General features: G+C 37.9%; 1 protein-coding gene across 2 annotated transcripts in view; it reads right to left on the bottom strand.

Moving 5' to 3' along the window:
• Positions 1 to 16,570, bottom strand: part of PPM1D (protein phosphatase, Mg2+/Mn2+ dependent 1D) — a 44,931-nt gene that overhangs the window by 14,986 nt on the left and 13,375 nt on the right. The window contains exons 2-3 of one of the 2 annotated variants that reach the window (XM_045986494.1): positions 10,861 to 11,089; positions 1,733 to 1,857 (exon numbers count right to left, since the gene is read on the bottom strand). In XM_045986494.1, coding sequence (XP_045842450.1) covers positions 1,733 to 1,857; positions 10,861 to 11,089 — 354 coding nt within the window. The remainder of the gene's footprint in view (positions 1 to 1,732; positions 1,858 to 10,860; positions 11,090 to 16,570) is intronic. The other variant, XM_045986495.1, reaches the window with a different exon arrangement.

Below are 16,570 nucleotides of genomic sequence, written 5' to 3'. Positions count from 1 at the left end.
CGGGGGTGGGAGGTTGGGGGAACCAGGTGGTGGGTAATAGGGAGGGCACGTATTGCATGGAGCACTGGGTGTTGTGCAAAAACAATGAATACTGTTACACTGAAAAAAATAAATAAATTAAAACTAAAAAAAAAAAAATCTACAAAATATGTAAAGTGCCTAGAATACTGCTACAGGCCCCCAATAGAACCTTTGGCTCCAATTTTACACCATATAATTTTAACCACTACAGCACCAAAATGACCCTTAAAAAAGAAAAAAGAAAGAAAAGAAAAGAACTGGGGACACCTGGATGGCTCAGTTAAGCATCTTGCCTTTAGCTCAGGTCATGATCCCAGGGTTCTGGGATCCAGTCCCACATCAGGCTCCTTGCTCAGTGGGAAGCCTGCTTTTCCCTCTGCCTGCTGTTCCCCCTGCTTACACTCTCCCTGACAAATTAATTTTTTTAAAAACATGGATCATGTCACTGTCGTATTTCAATAAACAGCAACACTAACATTTAGAGAGCACTTATTATGTGCCAGGCACTATTTTAACCACTTTACATATATTAAGTCACCCAATACTCACAAACGAATAAGGCAGGTACCATTATTAGCCCCATTTACAGCTGAAAAAACTGTCACATATATTAAGTAATGTACATATAGTAAGTGATTTACCCTGTTTATACAGTAAATAACAACACTGGCATTGGACCCTAGGAATTTTGGCTCCAAAGTCTATCTCTTCACCACTGTGGTATACCTCCTCCACTCACTTCCTGAAAGTATTTAAAATAAAATTCCTGGGCACCTCGGTGGCTCAGCGGGTTAAAGCCTCTGCCTTCCACTCGGGTCATGATCTCAGGGTCCTGGGATTAAGCCCCACATAGAGTCAGGCTCTCTGCTCAGCAGGGAGCCTGCTTCCCCCTCTCTCTCTGCCTGCCTCTCACCTATTTGTGATCTTTCTCTGTGTATCTTTAGAAAAAATAAAATAAAATAAAATAAAATTCCTTATCGTGGTCTAGCTATAAACCCTTGTAAGGTTTATTTCTTGCCTACCACCATAATGCCTGCACCAAACTCCTTATCTTACTTAACCTGAATGCCCTCCCTTTTTGCGTCCAAAACCAGGTAGACCAGAAAATAAGTATTTTTATTTTGTCATAAACAATTTATTTTGCTAGCTAATAAGAAAGAGACCTTTGAAGGTTCCTAAGAGAAATATAAAAGACTGGGGCGCCTGGGTGGCTCAGTGGGTTAAGCCGCTGCCTTCGGCTCAGGTCATGATCTCAGGGTCCTGGGATCGAGTCCCACATCGGGCTCTCTGCCCAACGGGGGGCCTGCTTCCCTCTCTCTCTCTCTGCCTGCCTCTCTGCCTACTTGTGATCTCTTTCTATCAAATAAATAAAATCTTTTAAAAAAAAAAAGAAATATAAAAGACTGAAGTAGGGAAGCACATTTAAAAATAATTTTAAGGATAACACCAAGCCTAGACATATATATACTTCCCTAAGTACAGGTGTGAATCACCAAAATGTTGAACATGACTCATGGTTAAAGAGCAACCGGCACTGAAATCCATTTTAACCTTCCCCTCCATTAAGTTTTAAAGCATTTACTATAACAACAGCGTATTTCTACTCCCATTATCAGTCAAATGAGGATTTAGTTCTTAGTCTCCTCTTTTATGTTACCACCATACACTGTAGAAAATCTAGTATGATTTACCAAATATAAGTCCTACTTACCAAGTGCTCTTGCTACTGCCAGAAAAGGAATCTGGTCAATAACTGTGCTCCTTCTAACAGGTCCATTGTGAGTGAGCCGAGGCCGTTTCCAAACTACACGATTCACGCCAGACTTGTTCATCACACTGAAAAAGAGTTCAAAAAAATATTCTAAATGAATAAAATATAACAACTAAGGTAGCTTAATGTGGTAAATAACTCATCTAATCAGATTATATGACCAGGAAATAATGACTTATCTGTTTCAGACACAAAGATGCATAAACCAAAATTCTTGTTCAGAGAGGAAACACAGAATAGGTAAGATTAACATGAGGAGAACTGAGATTGCTGAGGTAGTTTAGAAAGAACAGAGTAGAAGTAATGAGAAGAAAAATAAGCAGACAGCATGTCAGAGAAAAAAGCAAGATAATGCGATAACTAAGAAAACTGAAGGGAGGAAGAAGAGGTTACAAATAAATGGTGATTAAAAAAACTGAAAAGAAGATGTTATATAATTTTTGATGGACTTGAGGGTACTGAAAACAGTACAACTTCAGTTTTAGTATTTTTAATTTGATGCTATACCTCAACAGAAATATCATGTATTTAGATATTTCTGTAATTACAAGTATGAGAGTAGACTTTGGAAACGGATCAGCTGTAGAGATATAGAAGTGGGAATCACAAAATAAGAAAACTCTTATAGAGGGAGGACTGGGTGGCTCAGTGGGTTAAAGCCTCTGCCTTCGGCTCGGGTCATGATCCCAGAGTCCTGGGATCAAGCCCCATATCGGGGCCTCTGCTCGGCAGGGAGCTTGCTTCCTCCTCTCTCTCCTCTCTGCCTACTTGAGATCTCTGTCTGTCAAACAAATAAATAAAATCTTAAAAAAGAAAACTCTTAGAAAGGAATCTGGCATAGGAGCAACAGAAATCTATAATTACTACACAGAATAGTACATGCTAGGTTGCCTAAAACATGGAAATATGGTCAAATCTTTAAGCAAAAAAAGCAATAATGAAACCACAACAGAGGGGCACTTGGGCGGCTCAATCCGTTAAGCGTCTGCCTTTGGTTCGGGTCATGATCCTAGGGTCCTGGGATCGAGTCATGGACCGGGCTCCCTGTTGAATGGAGAGTCTGCTTCTCTCTCTTCCTCTGGCCCTACCCCCTGCTCGTGTGCACGTGTACTCGCTAGCTCTCGGTCTCTCATAAATTAAAAAAAAAACACACATATACTAGAGATGGTTTCTCAGCAGGTACCTGGCATAACTAAACAGTAAACTGACTCTTAACTAACCATGATCTGCTTGAATTTAAAAAAAAAAAAAAAGAAGAAAACAATGAAAGAAAGATGTTCCTCCGGAAGGCTAGAAAAGTTGGCGGGAAGAGCAGCAAAGAGAATTTTCAAGAAACACTATTAGCCTAAATTGATATTAAGTCCACCTGACAAGATACATGCATAAGAAGAAAAAAAAAGATACATGCATAAGATGAGGTTGATCCCCAAGACTTTCAAAGATAGAGGACACTAAAATAACCCATAAGTCTTCTCACTTAGCACCCCTATACATCCAGAAACCCTTTGATTATAATCTGAAATTTCATTTATCTACGGCAGGCCAGCTGACAATAATATGTGGTTTCCTTGTTGGTTATTTTTCTTGTGATTAATGAGTACTAAGACATCCTGATATGTGTATATATATATATGAGTCTTTAATAGTTTATTATGTTGACCTTGAGTAGCATAGTAGCATGACTCTATTCTTCTAAACTTGATGAACACTGAAATGACACTGGCTTCAAGACGTTGAAAGCTGAAGACAGGACAAATAATGGTGACCACTCTCAAAGGAATGTCACTATAAAATACCATACACCTCAGCAGCTGCCAGCCAGTTAATCCCCAACTATAGCTTTTCTATCTCTATTCCAACTTCAAAAGAATGAAAATACTAGAGAGAAAAGAGATAACAAATGGAATAAAAATCCTAATAGAAGCAAAATAAAGTCATAAGCCTTATAAATGAGAAATAACCACTCTATGAGCCAGGAAAAACATGAATATGGCAGAACAGCCTCAACCTTCTTTCTGAAATAGAAAACAAAATTATCTCACAAGGGGAAGCCAGGAGATTTAAGCAGCTCTGTCTCATGAAACTCTGCAAAGATCGAAATGTTCACTCTATCCTGTGTGGCTACTGAGCACTCTAACTCCTAATGAGGAACTGAATTTTTTATTTTCATTGTAATTAAATTATACTGAAATTTAAACAGCCATATGTGGTTAGTGGCAACTATATTAGATAGCAGAGAGAGGAATAAAGCAAGTACAGAATGGTCACTAAACATTGTCAATCATTAATAACACAGAAGAGAAATTCAAGAGTTATTTATTTACTATCCCTTTTGAGAACCCATTTAGTTTAATTCAGAGTCCTCAAAGCAACATTGTTCTACGTCATAGCAAGTTAGAAAACCAAAGGTGGTCATTTTGTTATTTTATGTTTTCTTGAATACTTACCCTCAAAAAACAAACAGGAGAGTAAAGATTAAAACTACCATTCACCAGAAGAGACACAGTAATTTCACCTTCATACCAACTAATTAAGTCCTATTGTTCTTTCCTAAACCTGCTCCCTAAAATATAAGGCTTAATACTTAAGTATATGGTAGCTACCCAAATTGTTTCCATTATAAATCTTAAGTAGGAGCTCTCTTGGTATTTAATAGTCAAAGATATTATTGTCTCTATGCTTCTGAAGAACAAAAAACTAATGGTACTGGTTAAAACAAAGTTTTAAATCCAGTATCAAAAAACCAAAGCAATCTTTTAAAAGATGCTGCTTTTAGGGGCGCCTGGGTGGCTCAGTGGGTTAAAGCCTCTGCTTTCGGCTCAGGTCATGATCCCAGAGTTCTGGGATCGAGCCCCGCATCAGGCTCTCTGCTCCGCGGAGGGCCTGCTTCCTCCTCTCTTTCTGACTGTCTCCCTGCCTACTTGTGATTTCTGTCTGTCAAATAAATAAAATCTTAAAAAAAAAAAAAAAAGATGCTGCTTTTATTGCACTCCCTACTGTGCTGTCCTGTATGATTAAAAGGCATACACAAAGGCACAGCCTGATATGCAGAGAGCTGACTGAGCAGCAACAGAAGGCTGGAAAAACAGAGCACTGGCCAGTTGCCTAGGGTGAGAGAGAGGGAAAGGAAGAAATAACTTATAATAAAACAGCTCAATTTGTGCAAAAAGACACCTGCTCCCAAATGGCAAAGAGCATCTGTCCAACCATGCAGATGGTATTTTAAGTGACAAGACAAAAAACATACTCTAAAAATAAGTTATTAAAAATCAAAGAATATACAATTTAACAATTCATACAGAAAAATAAAGAATAGTCCAGCAAATATTTTTTTAAAGATTAATGAAAAGGGATCAGTACTACCAATATTAAAAATTATAATGAGTCACAATTTCTTTTTAAAAAGTATGCTACTCGTACAAGAACATACAGTATAAAAATAGCCCAGAAAAAGACCCAAATATATACAGGAATCCGGTTTATAATTGCAAAGCTCATTTTGCATGACTATGAGCAGTGATCTCAGATACAGACTGACCTTCACACTATAGGATCAAATAGATAACTTTGTAGAACACGGAAGAGGAAACAGTATGCCAGCACGGCAGCTTCAGTTATGCTATCTTCAGCAATCATCCTTAAGAGAAATCTAAGAGCCATTTTCTAGCACCCATAAACGAGCTCCGTATGACCCACATAAACTTCCTATGCCCCAGGAATCAGTGTCCTATAATAGCCTTTGACTTATCGGTCCCTGCATAAGTCAAACTGCATGTACACAGGGCAGCTAATAAGGTCTGTATAGTCCACTCAAAATCTTCTCTATCCAAATACAGTTCCAATTCAAGGATCATTCTACTATAAGCAATGTTACCTTATAACGGAACTGACATTCCATCTTAACCAGAGAAACGGTGCTAGAAGAGGGTAAACTCAAGGTCATTTTCCCATTAAAGACGGGTTTTATGCCTGGTTACCCTTCTAATCAGTAAAAAAAAAAGATACATAATTGTGCTGGTAGGTACTAATGGCCACTGAGAAAAAAATATTAACTTGTAGCCCACTACATGGCTCAGATTTTAAAATTCCAGAGAGTCTAAAGGTTAAAATGTATAAGATACAACCAAACAAGTACTAGAAAAGTGGTTCTCAAAATATGGTTCAGAGGTTCCTGGGACTCCCCCAGACCTTTTCAGGGAGTCTACTAGGTCAAAATTACTTTCATAAGACCATGTGTATACAGTGGAGTTTCTGAGAGGCTACAAGATTTGATATTATATAATAAAATGTGTCAATATTTGGATCTGTGTTAACTCAGCAGTTATTTCACCAATGACCAATGCCTATGTTACAAAACCACACATAGCGGTATATACTACATGTTTCCAACTATATGATCTTCTGGAAAAAGCAAAACTATGGAGATATACAGAGACAAGTGGTTCCCATGAGTAAAGGAGGAGGAAGGGATAAACAGGCAGAGCACACAGAATTTTTAGGACAGTGAAACTATAATGGTAGATACATGTCATTATATATCTGTCAAAACCCTAAAACATCCCCAATGTAAACTACAGACTTTAGGTGATAATGGTATGTCAAAGTAGGGTCATCAATTATCATAAATATACCACTCTGCTAGAGGATGTTGATAGTGGGAGCTGTGCATTTAAGAGGAGGCAGGGAGTATATAGGTACTCTCTGTACTTTCCATTTACTTTTGCTGTGAACTAAAACTGTTCCAAAAAATAAAGTCTATTAATAAAAAAAGTCATTTAACCAAATGGCTCTTAATTGAAACACCTATGGATCTGGAATGTAAGCATATAAAAAGGTCATTGATGTAATTTCAGTTACCAGGGCGCCTGGGTGGCTCAGTTGGTTAAGCAACTGCCTTAAGCTCAGGTCATGATCCTGGAGTCCCGGGATCAAGTCCCGCATCCAGCTCCCTGCTCAGTAGGGACTCTGCGTCTCCCTCTGACCTTCTCTCCTCTCATGCTCTCTCTCTCTCTCTTTCTCTCATTCTCTCTCTTACATAAATAAGTAAAATCTTTTAAAAAAAATAATTTCAGGGGCGCCCTGGGTGGCTCAGTGGATAAAGTCTCTATTTAGGCTCGGGTCATGATCCCAGGGTCCTGGAATTGAGCCCCGCATCGGGCTCTCTGCTCGGCAGGGAGCCTGCTTCCCCCATTCTCTCTGCCCGCCTCTCTGCCTAATTGTGATTGCTGTCTGTCAAATAAATACATAAATAAATAATCTTTTAAAAATAATAATAATTTCAGATACCACACTATTATTAACTTTTAACAAACTACCTCTTTTTGTTTTAGAATAATATCAAAGAAGAATATCTCCAGGGTGCTTGGGTGGCTCAGTGGGTTAAAGAAGAATATCTCCATAAGTGGAAAAACTATTAAAATACTTCCCCTTTTGCAATTATATACCTATGAAAGACCAGTTTTACTTCTGATACTGCAACCAAAAAACATATAAGATTGAAGGCAGAAGCAGCTATGAGAATCTAGATGTCACCTATTACGGCAGACATTAAGCAGACTTTGTGTAAAACAATTCCAAGTCTCTCCCTAAATATCTGTTTTGGAAACAGCTATTTTTTTATTAAAAAAATGTTCTTTATGTTAACACAATGAGTTTACCTTTTTTTTTTTTTTAAGATTTTTATTTATTTATTCATGAGAGACCGAGAGAGAGAGGGAGAGAGAGAAGCAGTCGGAACTCAATCCCAGGACCCTAAGATCATGACCTGAGTTGAAGACAGATACTTAACTGAGCCACCCAACACTGTGCCCAACACAGTGGGTTTAATATTGTTATTTTTCAGAGTGTCTGAGTGGCCTAGTCAGTTGAGCATCTGACTCTTGATTTCAGCTCAGGTCATAATCTTAAGGTCCTGGGATTCAGCCTACCACCAGGCTTTCCACTCAGCAGGGATCTGCTTGTCTCCCTCTCCCTCTGCGTCTCCCCCACTCACACATGCACACTCATGCTTTCTTTCTCAGATAAATAAATCTTAAAAAAATAGTTATTTTTCAATGAACAAATATTTGGAAAGGTCTCTATATTTAGTTTCTAAAATCATTATATATAACCCATATCAACAAAAAGCTCCTTGAGGTCCTCAATTTTTAAGAGTAAAAAGCATTCCTCCTGTAAGTAGGAAATATTCGTAAGTACTATATTAGGTTCATAAATATTTGTAATATATTCAAAACTACTATATTAGTAAAAATATTTCTAACTACTGTACTAGAAACGCTCGGCTAGCTCAGTCGGTAGAGCATGAGACTCTTAACTACTGTACTAGAATATAGAAGACTTTTTAATAACCTCAGAGAGAACTGTATGTACAGCATAAAAAAACAAAAGTCATAACAAAAGAGACTGAATAACATTAAAACGAACTTCCATGTGAAAAGATTTCAGGGCCATAAGTGAAAGTCAGATTGTGAAAACAACAACTGAAGCACATCACATACCTTAGACTAATTTCTCTAATTGTATAAGCAGCTCTTACACATTAATACAAAAAAGGCTAACAATTTTCCCCCTAAAATGAACAGAGTATAAACAGAAATACAAAGAAAAGGAAATATACATAGCTGGTAAACAAAAAGATATTTAACTTTTCTTGTAAGACGAATTAAAATTAAAATATCACCAAGTGTCCCCTCCTTTTTAACCTAAACGTCAATATGATCAAAAAGTTCTAGAAGTATATTGTCAAAGGCATCCACATACAATGCTGACATTAATATAAACTGGTACAACCTACACGGAGACTAACAGTTATCAATATTCAAAACATACTCTTCTTTGGCCCAGCAATTCCTTCTAGGAAATGATCCCACAAATATATATGTACAAAAAGATATATGTGCAGGATTTTTCATTTTACAGTACTGTTTGTAATAACAACAAAACATTGAAATACTCTTCAACAGGAGAATAGTTAAATAAATGATGGTACATCCATACATGGTACAGCTTCATATCTGATTATGTATGAATCTCTATCAAAGGATACATAGTAATACTGGTTTCTTGAGGGGGAGGGGAACTGGGTGGCCTGTGGGACAGTAGCAGTGGAGAGACCTTCTAAAATATATCATTTAATGTTACCTAAATTTTAACCAAATGAATGCTACCATTAAAAAAAAGTGTGTATGTATATATCATCATACAGAAGATTTTAAAATTTGGTGTATTTCTATACTATTCCTATTATTCTGGATAGTTGAAATCACACTACAAATATAATTTTATATCCTGCTTATTTTGTGACCAATAAGCATTAACCCATATTATTAAAAATTCCCCATAGATGTGGGAGTTCATTATACTACTCTTTCAACCCTCACCTGTGTTTGAAAATTTTCATTAACACCATGATTTTTAAAAATCTATAAGCATTAGGAGTGCCTGGATGGCTCAGTGGATTAAGCCTCTGCCTTTGGCTCAGGTCATGACCTCAGGGTCCTGGGATCAAGTCCTACATCAGGCTCTCTATTCAGCAGAGAGCCTACTTCCCCTCTCTCTCTGCCTGCCTCTCTGCCTACTTGTGATCTCAAATAAATAAATAAATAAATAAATAAAATCTTAAAAAAAAAAGTCTGGGGCACCTGGGTGGCTCAGTGGGTTAAAGCCTCTATCTTCAGCTCAGGTCATGATCCCGGGTTCTGGGATTGAGCCCCATGTCGGGCTCTCTGCTCAGTGGGGAGCCTGCTTCCCCATCTCTCTCTCTGCCTACTTGTGATCTTTGTCTGTCAAATAATCTTTTTTAAAAAACTGTAAGCATTATTTTTAATGGCTATATCATTTTCAATATTGTACATATATATTATAATATACTTAATCATTCCTCAGCTATTGGGTCTTCAAGTTATTTCTAGCCTTTAACAGTCTTTAAACACTGCTGCAGTCAATAACTCTGTTCAGATATTCTGGTCCACATTTCAGATTTCTTTAAGGTACATTCCTGAAATTACTGAGTCTATAAACATTTGACGCTATTGGGTATAAACTATAGTCTATACATGTCATATCAATTTATAATCCTACCAACAGGAATTCCATTTCAAAAAAATACTGAGAAGTATCTCTATTTTTTAATTTGCTAACCCAGTAACAGGAAACAGTTTCATTTTAATAATTTTTTTTCAAACATTTGCCACTTTTTTGCATTTTTGCTGTTGTTCCAAGTCCTCTATTCACATACTGGGTGGGGGTGGTTGCTTAGTGTTTTCTTACTGATTCTTTTGAACTGCTTAAAGTTTAAGTTAAGATGTAAATTCTTTCCCCCAGTTAGTTTATTAATACTCTGAAAAAGTCTATTTTGATTTAATAGAAGGAAGAAAAAGGAGGCAAATAATATCATGGTAAGGCTTTAGTGAGAATACTGATTTAGAAAATACTGGATTCTATTTAACTTGCCTCATACCTTCAATTTTTAAAACTTAGTATTGGGATAAGTTTTATATTTTCTCATGTTATTCATTCCTGATTTTTAGAACAATCTTACATTTTAGTTTGCATCATAAAACATTATGCTGAAGCCACTTTCAGTTCATAGTTTACAAATTATACACTGAGACGGTAACTTGAAACAGACAAAAGAAAATAGTAAGAAGAAAGGTTTGTGACACATCTGAGGTAGGAATCAAACAAAAAACCCCTAAAGGTTAATTGTAACAAAATTCTGTTCCTAAAGTCAGATTCAAATTGTTCTACTCTGCAATCCTAAAGGCTGCTCTGTCTAGATCCTGAAAGTCATGCTTCAGTATTTATGTAAAAGGTGATCAATAAATCTTTGTGTGTATTATTTGACTCCCATTCAAATATTACTTCCCTCTGGAGCCATTATCAGAAATAAAAGCTCAAAATAATGACATAAATATGAATACAGATCAGTACTTTATCAGGAAAGCTAAAAACCTGTAATACTGAAAAAGTAACTTCACTAAAACGGAGTAATAGGTCAATCTAGTTAGTAAAGCAGAAAAGAACAAAATAGAACCAAGAGAGGAAAGACAAAAGAGCACAATGATTACCTCCCACCAAGTCCTTCGATTCGTTCTCTTTCCTTGGGAAGTTCTGGCTTATGGTCCTGTGTCACCTCCACAGCTCTGACAAAATCATCCTTCGGGTCATCCTGAATTCCAAGAACCACCCCTGAGTCACCCACGTGAGCTACATACATCTTCATGCCCCGTATGATGACCACACTGGCAGTTGTCCCTGACGTGCTGGGAAGACCTGTCATAGTCTTTGGCCATTCTGCTGTAATAAAAAATAAAATATTTTACTCTTCCAGACATAAACATTAATATGGTATCAGAATAAAAATAGCAATGTGTGCTGAATTAGCATAGGATAAAATTTAAGAACATTTTGAAAGCTATTAAAAAAGAACTTGTGTTCATTTCTTCAACAATATATTAATGAATTAACTTTATAAATAATATAATTTTATTACAACCATCAAACCAATCCTAGGAGAAAAATATTACAGAACAGATTTACTAGTTCCACATCTCTTAGCCCTAACTACATTTAGTGGCAGGTATGTGTTCAGAGTTGTTTGTTGTTTTCTTTTCTACAGCCTGTTGTTTTTTTTCTGTAGCTTAGCATCTATTTATTAATCTCTCTTTTAAAAGATTTTTAGGAAAAGCTACTTGATTTGCTTTGAAATAGAATTTCAGATATTCAAAATCTATGGTTCCATCCTAAGAGCTTTACATGTATCATCTCAAATAATACTTGCATTAAACCTATAAGATTGGTAAAATTAGTCCCATTATTTTCCTTTTACAGATGAGGAATCAACAGTTTGAATAGTTAAGAAAGTTGTTTAAGATAACTCAAATATTAAGTGGCAGAGATCCAATATATTTAATTCCAAAATCTTATACTGACTAATCACATTTGTCATTTAATAATTCTAAAATATTCTGTAATATTAAACTACAATTTACAGCTTAAGATAGCCAACTGAATCCAAACAACTGACATGGGCTCCTCACCAAAATCCCACTGAAAGAACAGAATATAAATATTAGAAAAAGTCCACAGCAGTCATGAAACACAGAGGAAAGTCACATACAAATCTGAGGAAACCCTGGAATCTTAAAGAAATGGAATTATACGAAGGGAAAAATCAGAATACAAAACTTGTAGTCCAATATAAGTGAAAAGCACAGTTGTAAAGGCAATACATCAGTTTTCCCTCTTTTTTTTTAAATTTTATTTATTTATTTGATAGAGAGAGAGAGATCACAAGTAGGCAGAGAGGCAGGCAGAGAGAGAGGAGGAAGCAGGCTCCCCGCTAAGCAGAGAGCCCGATGCAGAGCTTGATCCCAGGACCCTGAGATCATGACCTGAGTGGAAGGCAGAGGCTCAACCCACTGAGCCACCCAGGCACCCTCAGTTTTCCCTCTTAACAGTCCCTGAAAAGCTCTAACTCAGAGACAGTGGCAAAGGCTGAGATAGGAATGGACAGTAGAAGCTTGGCAGATTTATTTAAAACTGCAGGAGCTAGGTCAATGCCTAAACTCTCTGCACAGTAAAAAGTAAAACATTTTAGTTCCTAAGTGACCAGTACCTATTATCACATCTCCCTCTCTCTCTCACTCTCTTTTTAAAGATTTTATTTATTTATTTATTTATTTATTTATTTATTTGTCAGAGAGAGAGAGAGAGAGCGCAAACACCAGCAGGCAGAGTGGCAAGCAGAGGCAGAGAGAGAAGCAGGCTCCCTGCCGAGCAAGGACTCTATCCCAGGACCCTGGGATCATGACCTGAACTGAAGGCAGTGGCTTAACCAATCGAGCCGCCCAGGTGTCCCTAGAATAACCTCTCTTAAGGCAAGTGATGCATCTATTGATAGAGACAACAGGGTCTCAACCAGGATGAGGCAGAAGAAGAAAAAGGGCCTAAAAAACTGGATGGGGTACCACACAACTTTAAAAGCCACAAGGCAACTCTAGCATAGTCAGACTAATTAGAGTTTTGTTTTTTGGGGTTTTTTTTGTTTTTTTTTTTTTTAGATTTTATTTATTCATTTGACAGAGATTACAAGGAGGCAGAGTGGCGGGCAAAGAGAGTGGGGAAGCAGACTCCCTGCTGAGCAGAGAGCCGGATTCGGGGCTCGATCCAGAACCCTGAGATCATGACCTGAGCCCAAGGCAGAGGCCTAACCCACTGAGCCACCCAGGCACCCCTAGAGTTCTTTTCTTTACAACATTACATAGCTAAGAAGACATTTCTTGAATCCTACAGCACATCTTATCTCATCCTGCAGATGGAATCCACCCTACAGAATGCCCTGTCACTCACAGCAGAGGGCAGCATGTAATGAAATAATGACCCTCACAATTGTTGAGGGAAAAAGAATGGCTACCAATATTGATGAAGCCAGAAATTCATAAATTTACGCATGTAAAACGACCTGCAACAGTACCAGACACATAGTAACTGCTCCATAAATGTTAGTTTTTATTGTTATGACCATTATTTAAGAAAAGCAAATAGTCTAAGAGGCATCAAGAATATACAAAGAGAAAATGACCCCCAAGAAAACATCTGTGGAGGGGCGCCTGGGTGGCTCAGTGGGTTAAAGCCTCTGCCTTCAGCTCAGGTCATGATCCCAGGGTCCTGGGATCGAGCCCCGCATCGGGCTCTCTGCTCTGCGGGAGCCTGCTTCCCCCCCTCTCTCTCACTGCCTGCCTCTCTGCCTACTTGTGATCTCTGTCTGTCAAATAAATAAATAAAATCTTAAAAAAAAAAAAAGAAAACATCTGTGGAATAATCAAAAGCATTTATAGATTATTGGCTCTAATAAGGTTCACTAAGGTTACTGAATATAGACATTGTTATATTTTAAAAAACAAACAAACAATGCTATTTCCATAAGCCTGTAATGAAAAATTACAAAATGTAACTTTAAAAAAAAGATACTATTCACAATAGCAGCAAAAGGTATACTGTATCTGGGAATAGTGCTAACAAATCTCTAACAAGACCTTTATGGGGGCGCCTGGGTGGCTCAGTGGGTTGGAGCCTCTGCCTTCAGCTCAGGTCATGATCCCAGAGTCCTGGGATCGAGCCCCGCATCGGGCTCTCTGCTCTGCAGGGAGCCTGCTTCCTCCTCTCTCTCTGCCTGCCTCTCTGCCTAGTTGTGATTTCTCTCTGTCAAATAAATAAAAAAAATAAAAAAAATAAAAAAAAAAAGACCTTTATGGAAAAGTTGTAAACTAGTGGACCAAAAGAACAGAATAGTGAGCACAGAAACACACCCATGCATTTTTTTTTTTTTTTTTTTAGAATTTATTTATTTATTTGACAGAGAGAGAGATCACAAGCAGGCAGAGAGGCAGGCAGAGAGAGAGGGGGAAGCAGGCTCCCCGCGGAGCAGAGAGCCCGACGTGGGGCTCGATCCCATGACCCCGAGATCATGACCCGAGCCGAAGGCAGAGGCCTAAACCACTGAGCCACCCAGGCGCCCCTGCATTTTTAAACACTTGATATATGAATAGTAGAGAAAAGACTGACTTTAGGGGGTGCCTGGGTGGCTCAGGCAGTTACAGGATTGAGCCTCAGGGTTGGGCTCCCTACTCGGCAGGGAGTCAGCTTCTTCCTCTCCTTCTGCCCCTCCCTTTCATTCAAATAAATAGAATCTCAAAAAGAAAAAAAAAAGGGGGGCGCCTGGGCAGCTCAGTGGGTTAAAGCCTCTGCCTTCGGCTCAAATCATGATCCCAGGGTCCTGGGATTGAGCCCCGAATCAGGCTCTCCTCTCAGCGGGAAGCCCGCTTCCTCCTCTCTCTCTGCCTGCTTCTCTGCCTACTTGTGATCTCCGACTGTCAAATAAATAAATAAAATCTTAAAAAAAAAAAAAAAGATTGACTTTTGGTACATGGAATTGCAACAAGATTACACAAAACAAAATAGTAAACTGAACACTTTGGGTCTCTGATGCCAAGCAAAAAAAAAAAAAAAAAAAAATTCCAGATACATTAAATGACCTCGTATGAAATGCAAAGCTAAAACAGATTAGAAAATACAGGAAGGTACACTCATGACATCAGAATAGGAAGGGACTTCCTAAAGACAAAGGATGGACTAGCCATATAAAGAAAACGATTAAGAAGCTATACTACCATTAAAATTAAGAATTTCTGTTCATCGGGGCACCTGGGTGGCTCAGTGGGTTAAGCCTCTGCCTTTGGCTCAGGTCATGATCCCAGTGTCCTGGGATCAAGCCCCGCATCGGGCTCTCCACTCAGTGGGAAGCCTGCTTCCTCCTCTCTCTCTGCCTGCCTCTCTGCCTACTTGAGATCTCTCTGTCAAATAAATAAATAAATTCTTAAAAAAAAAAAAAAAAGAATTTCTGTTCATCAGGGGCACCTGGGTGGCTCAGTGGGTTAAGCTTCTGCCTTTGGCTTGGGTCATGATCTCACCATCCTGGGATCAAACCCCACATCGGGCTCTCTGCTCAGCAGGGAACCTGCTTCCTCCTCTTTCTCTCTGCCTGCCTCTCTACCTGCTTGTGATCTCTGTCAAATAAATAAATAAAATCTTAGGAAAAAATAAAAAAGAATTTTTATTCATCAGAAGATACCATTACTAGAGTGAAAAGACACAGAATGTAGTTTGTAATAATACACCACAAAGATGGTATCAAGAATATAAAAATGCTCCTACAAAACAAATCAACAAGACAAACTATGCAACAGAAAAATGGACAAAATGCTCAAACAGGCCTTTTGCAAAACAGGAAATCCAAACAGGAAAAAAAAAAAAAAAGACACGCAAAGGTGTTCAGCTTCTTTAATCAACAGGGAAAAACAAATTAAAAACCACAATGAGATACCACTATATAATTATCAGACTGCATAAATTAAAGTCTGACAATAGAAACTGTGATTAAGAATGTGGAACATGTTCTATCAACTACTCTTGGGAGTATAAACTGACATAACCACTTCAGAAAACATCTAGGCATTATCAAAAATGAAGATATGTGTACACTTCGATTATTCACTATCCCTAGACATAGATCATGAATTAATGTACATGTACACACATAATATAAGAATGTTCGGAGCTGCATGGCTCATATGGGCTCAGGTCATGATCTCAGGGCCCTGAGATCCAGTCCCACGTCCAGGTTGCTTAAGATTCTCTCTCTCAACATTCTGTCTCCCTCTCCCTCTGCTCCACCCCACAGGCTATCAATCAATAAAACCTTTTAAAAGAAAAGAAAACAAGTAAACCCCTACAGAACTATCACCACAAAAGTCAGGATGATGGTTACCCCGAGAGAAGATTAAAAATATGAGATGAGAAAAGACATATGGGAGCTTCTGTAGTACAGGCAATGCTCTCTTTCTTAACCAGATGGTGTTCATTTTACAACTCTTCATTGAAGTGTACAGTTACATTCTATGGCCTTTTCTATATGTATGCTATATTTCACAATTTGTTTAAAGTTAGAAAAAAAGGAAGCAGGAAGAAGGCATCAATTTTACAGGCATAGATCACAGCACACAGCTCCCTAGCCCATCTAATTTCCCAGTATGGTTACAGATATTATTATTCCTAGAAGCTTAGCCTAGAGTATGCTGAATGTTTCTTCAGCCCTTTCAGTTATCTTGTGGGTTAATTACAGATCTTGCTAAAACCTTTTCTTTTCAAGCAAGCTAAAACAGAATTTTTTTTCTGCAGCTAAGAACCCCCAAAAATAAAAATCTATTATCACAATAA

This window comes from Meles meles, chromosome 18 (assembly GCF_922984935.1).
Source record: "Meles meles chromosome 18, mMelMel3.1 paternal haplotype, whole genome shotgun sequence".
NCBI lineage: Eukaryota > Metazoa > Chordata > Mammalia > Carnivora > Mustelidae > Meles > Meles meles.
Note: the sequence above shows the minus strand (reverse complement) of the source record. Positions and strands in the feature narration are given on the sequence as shown.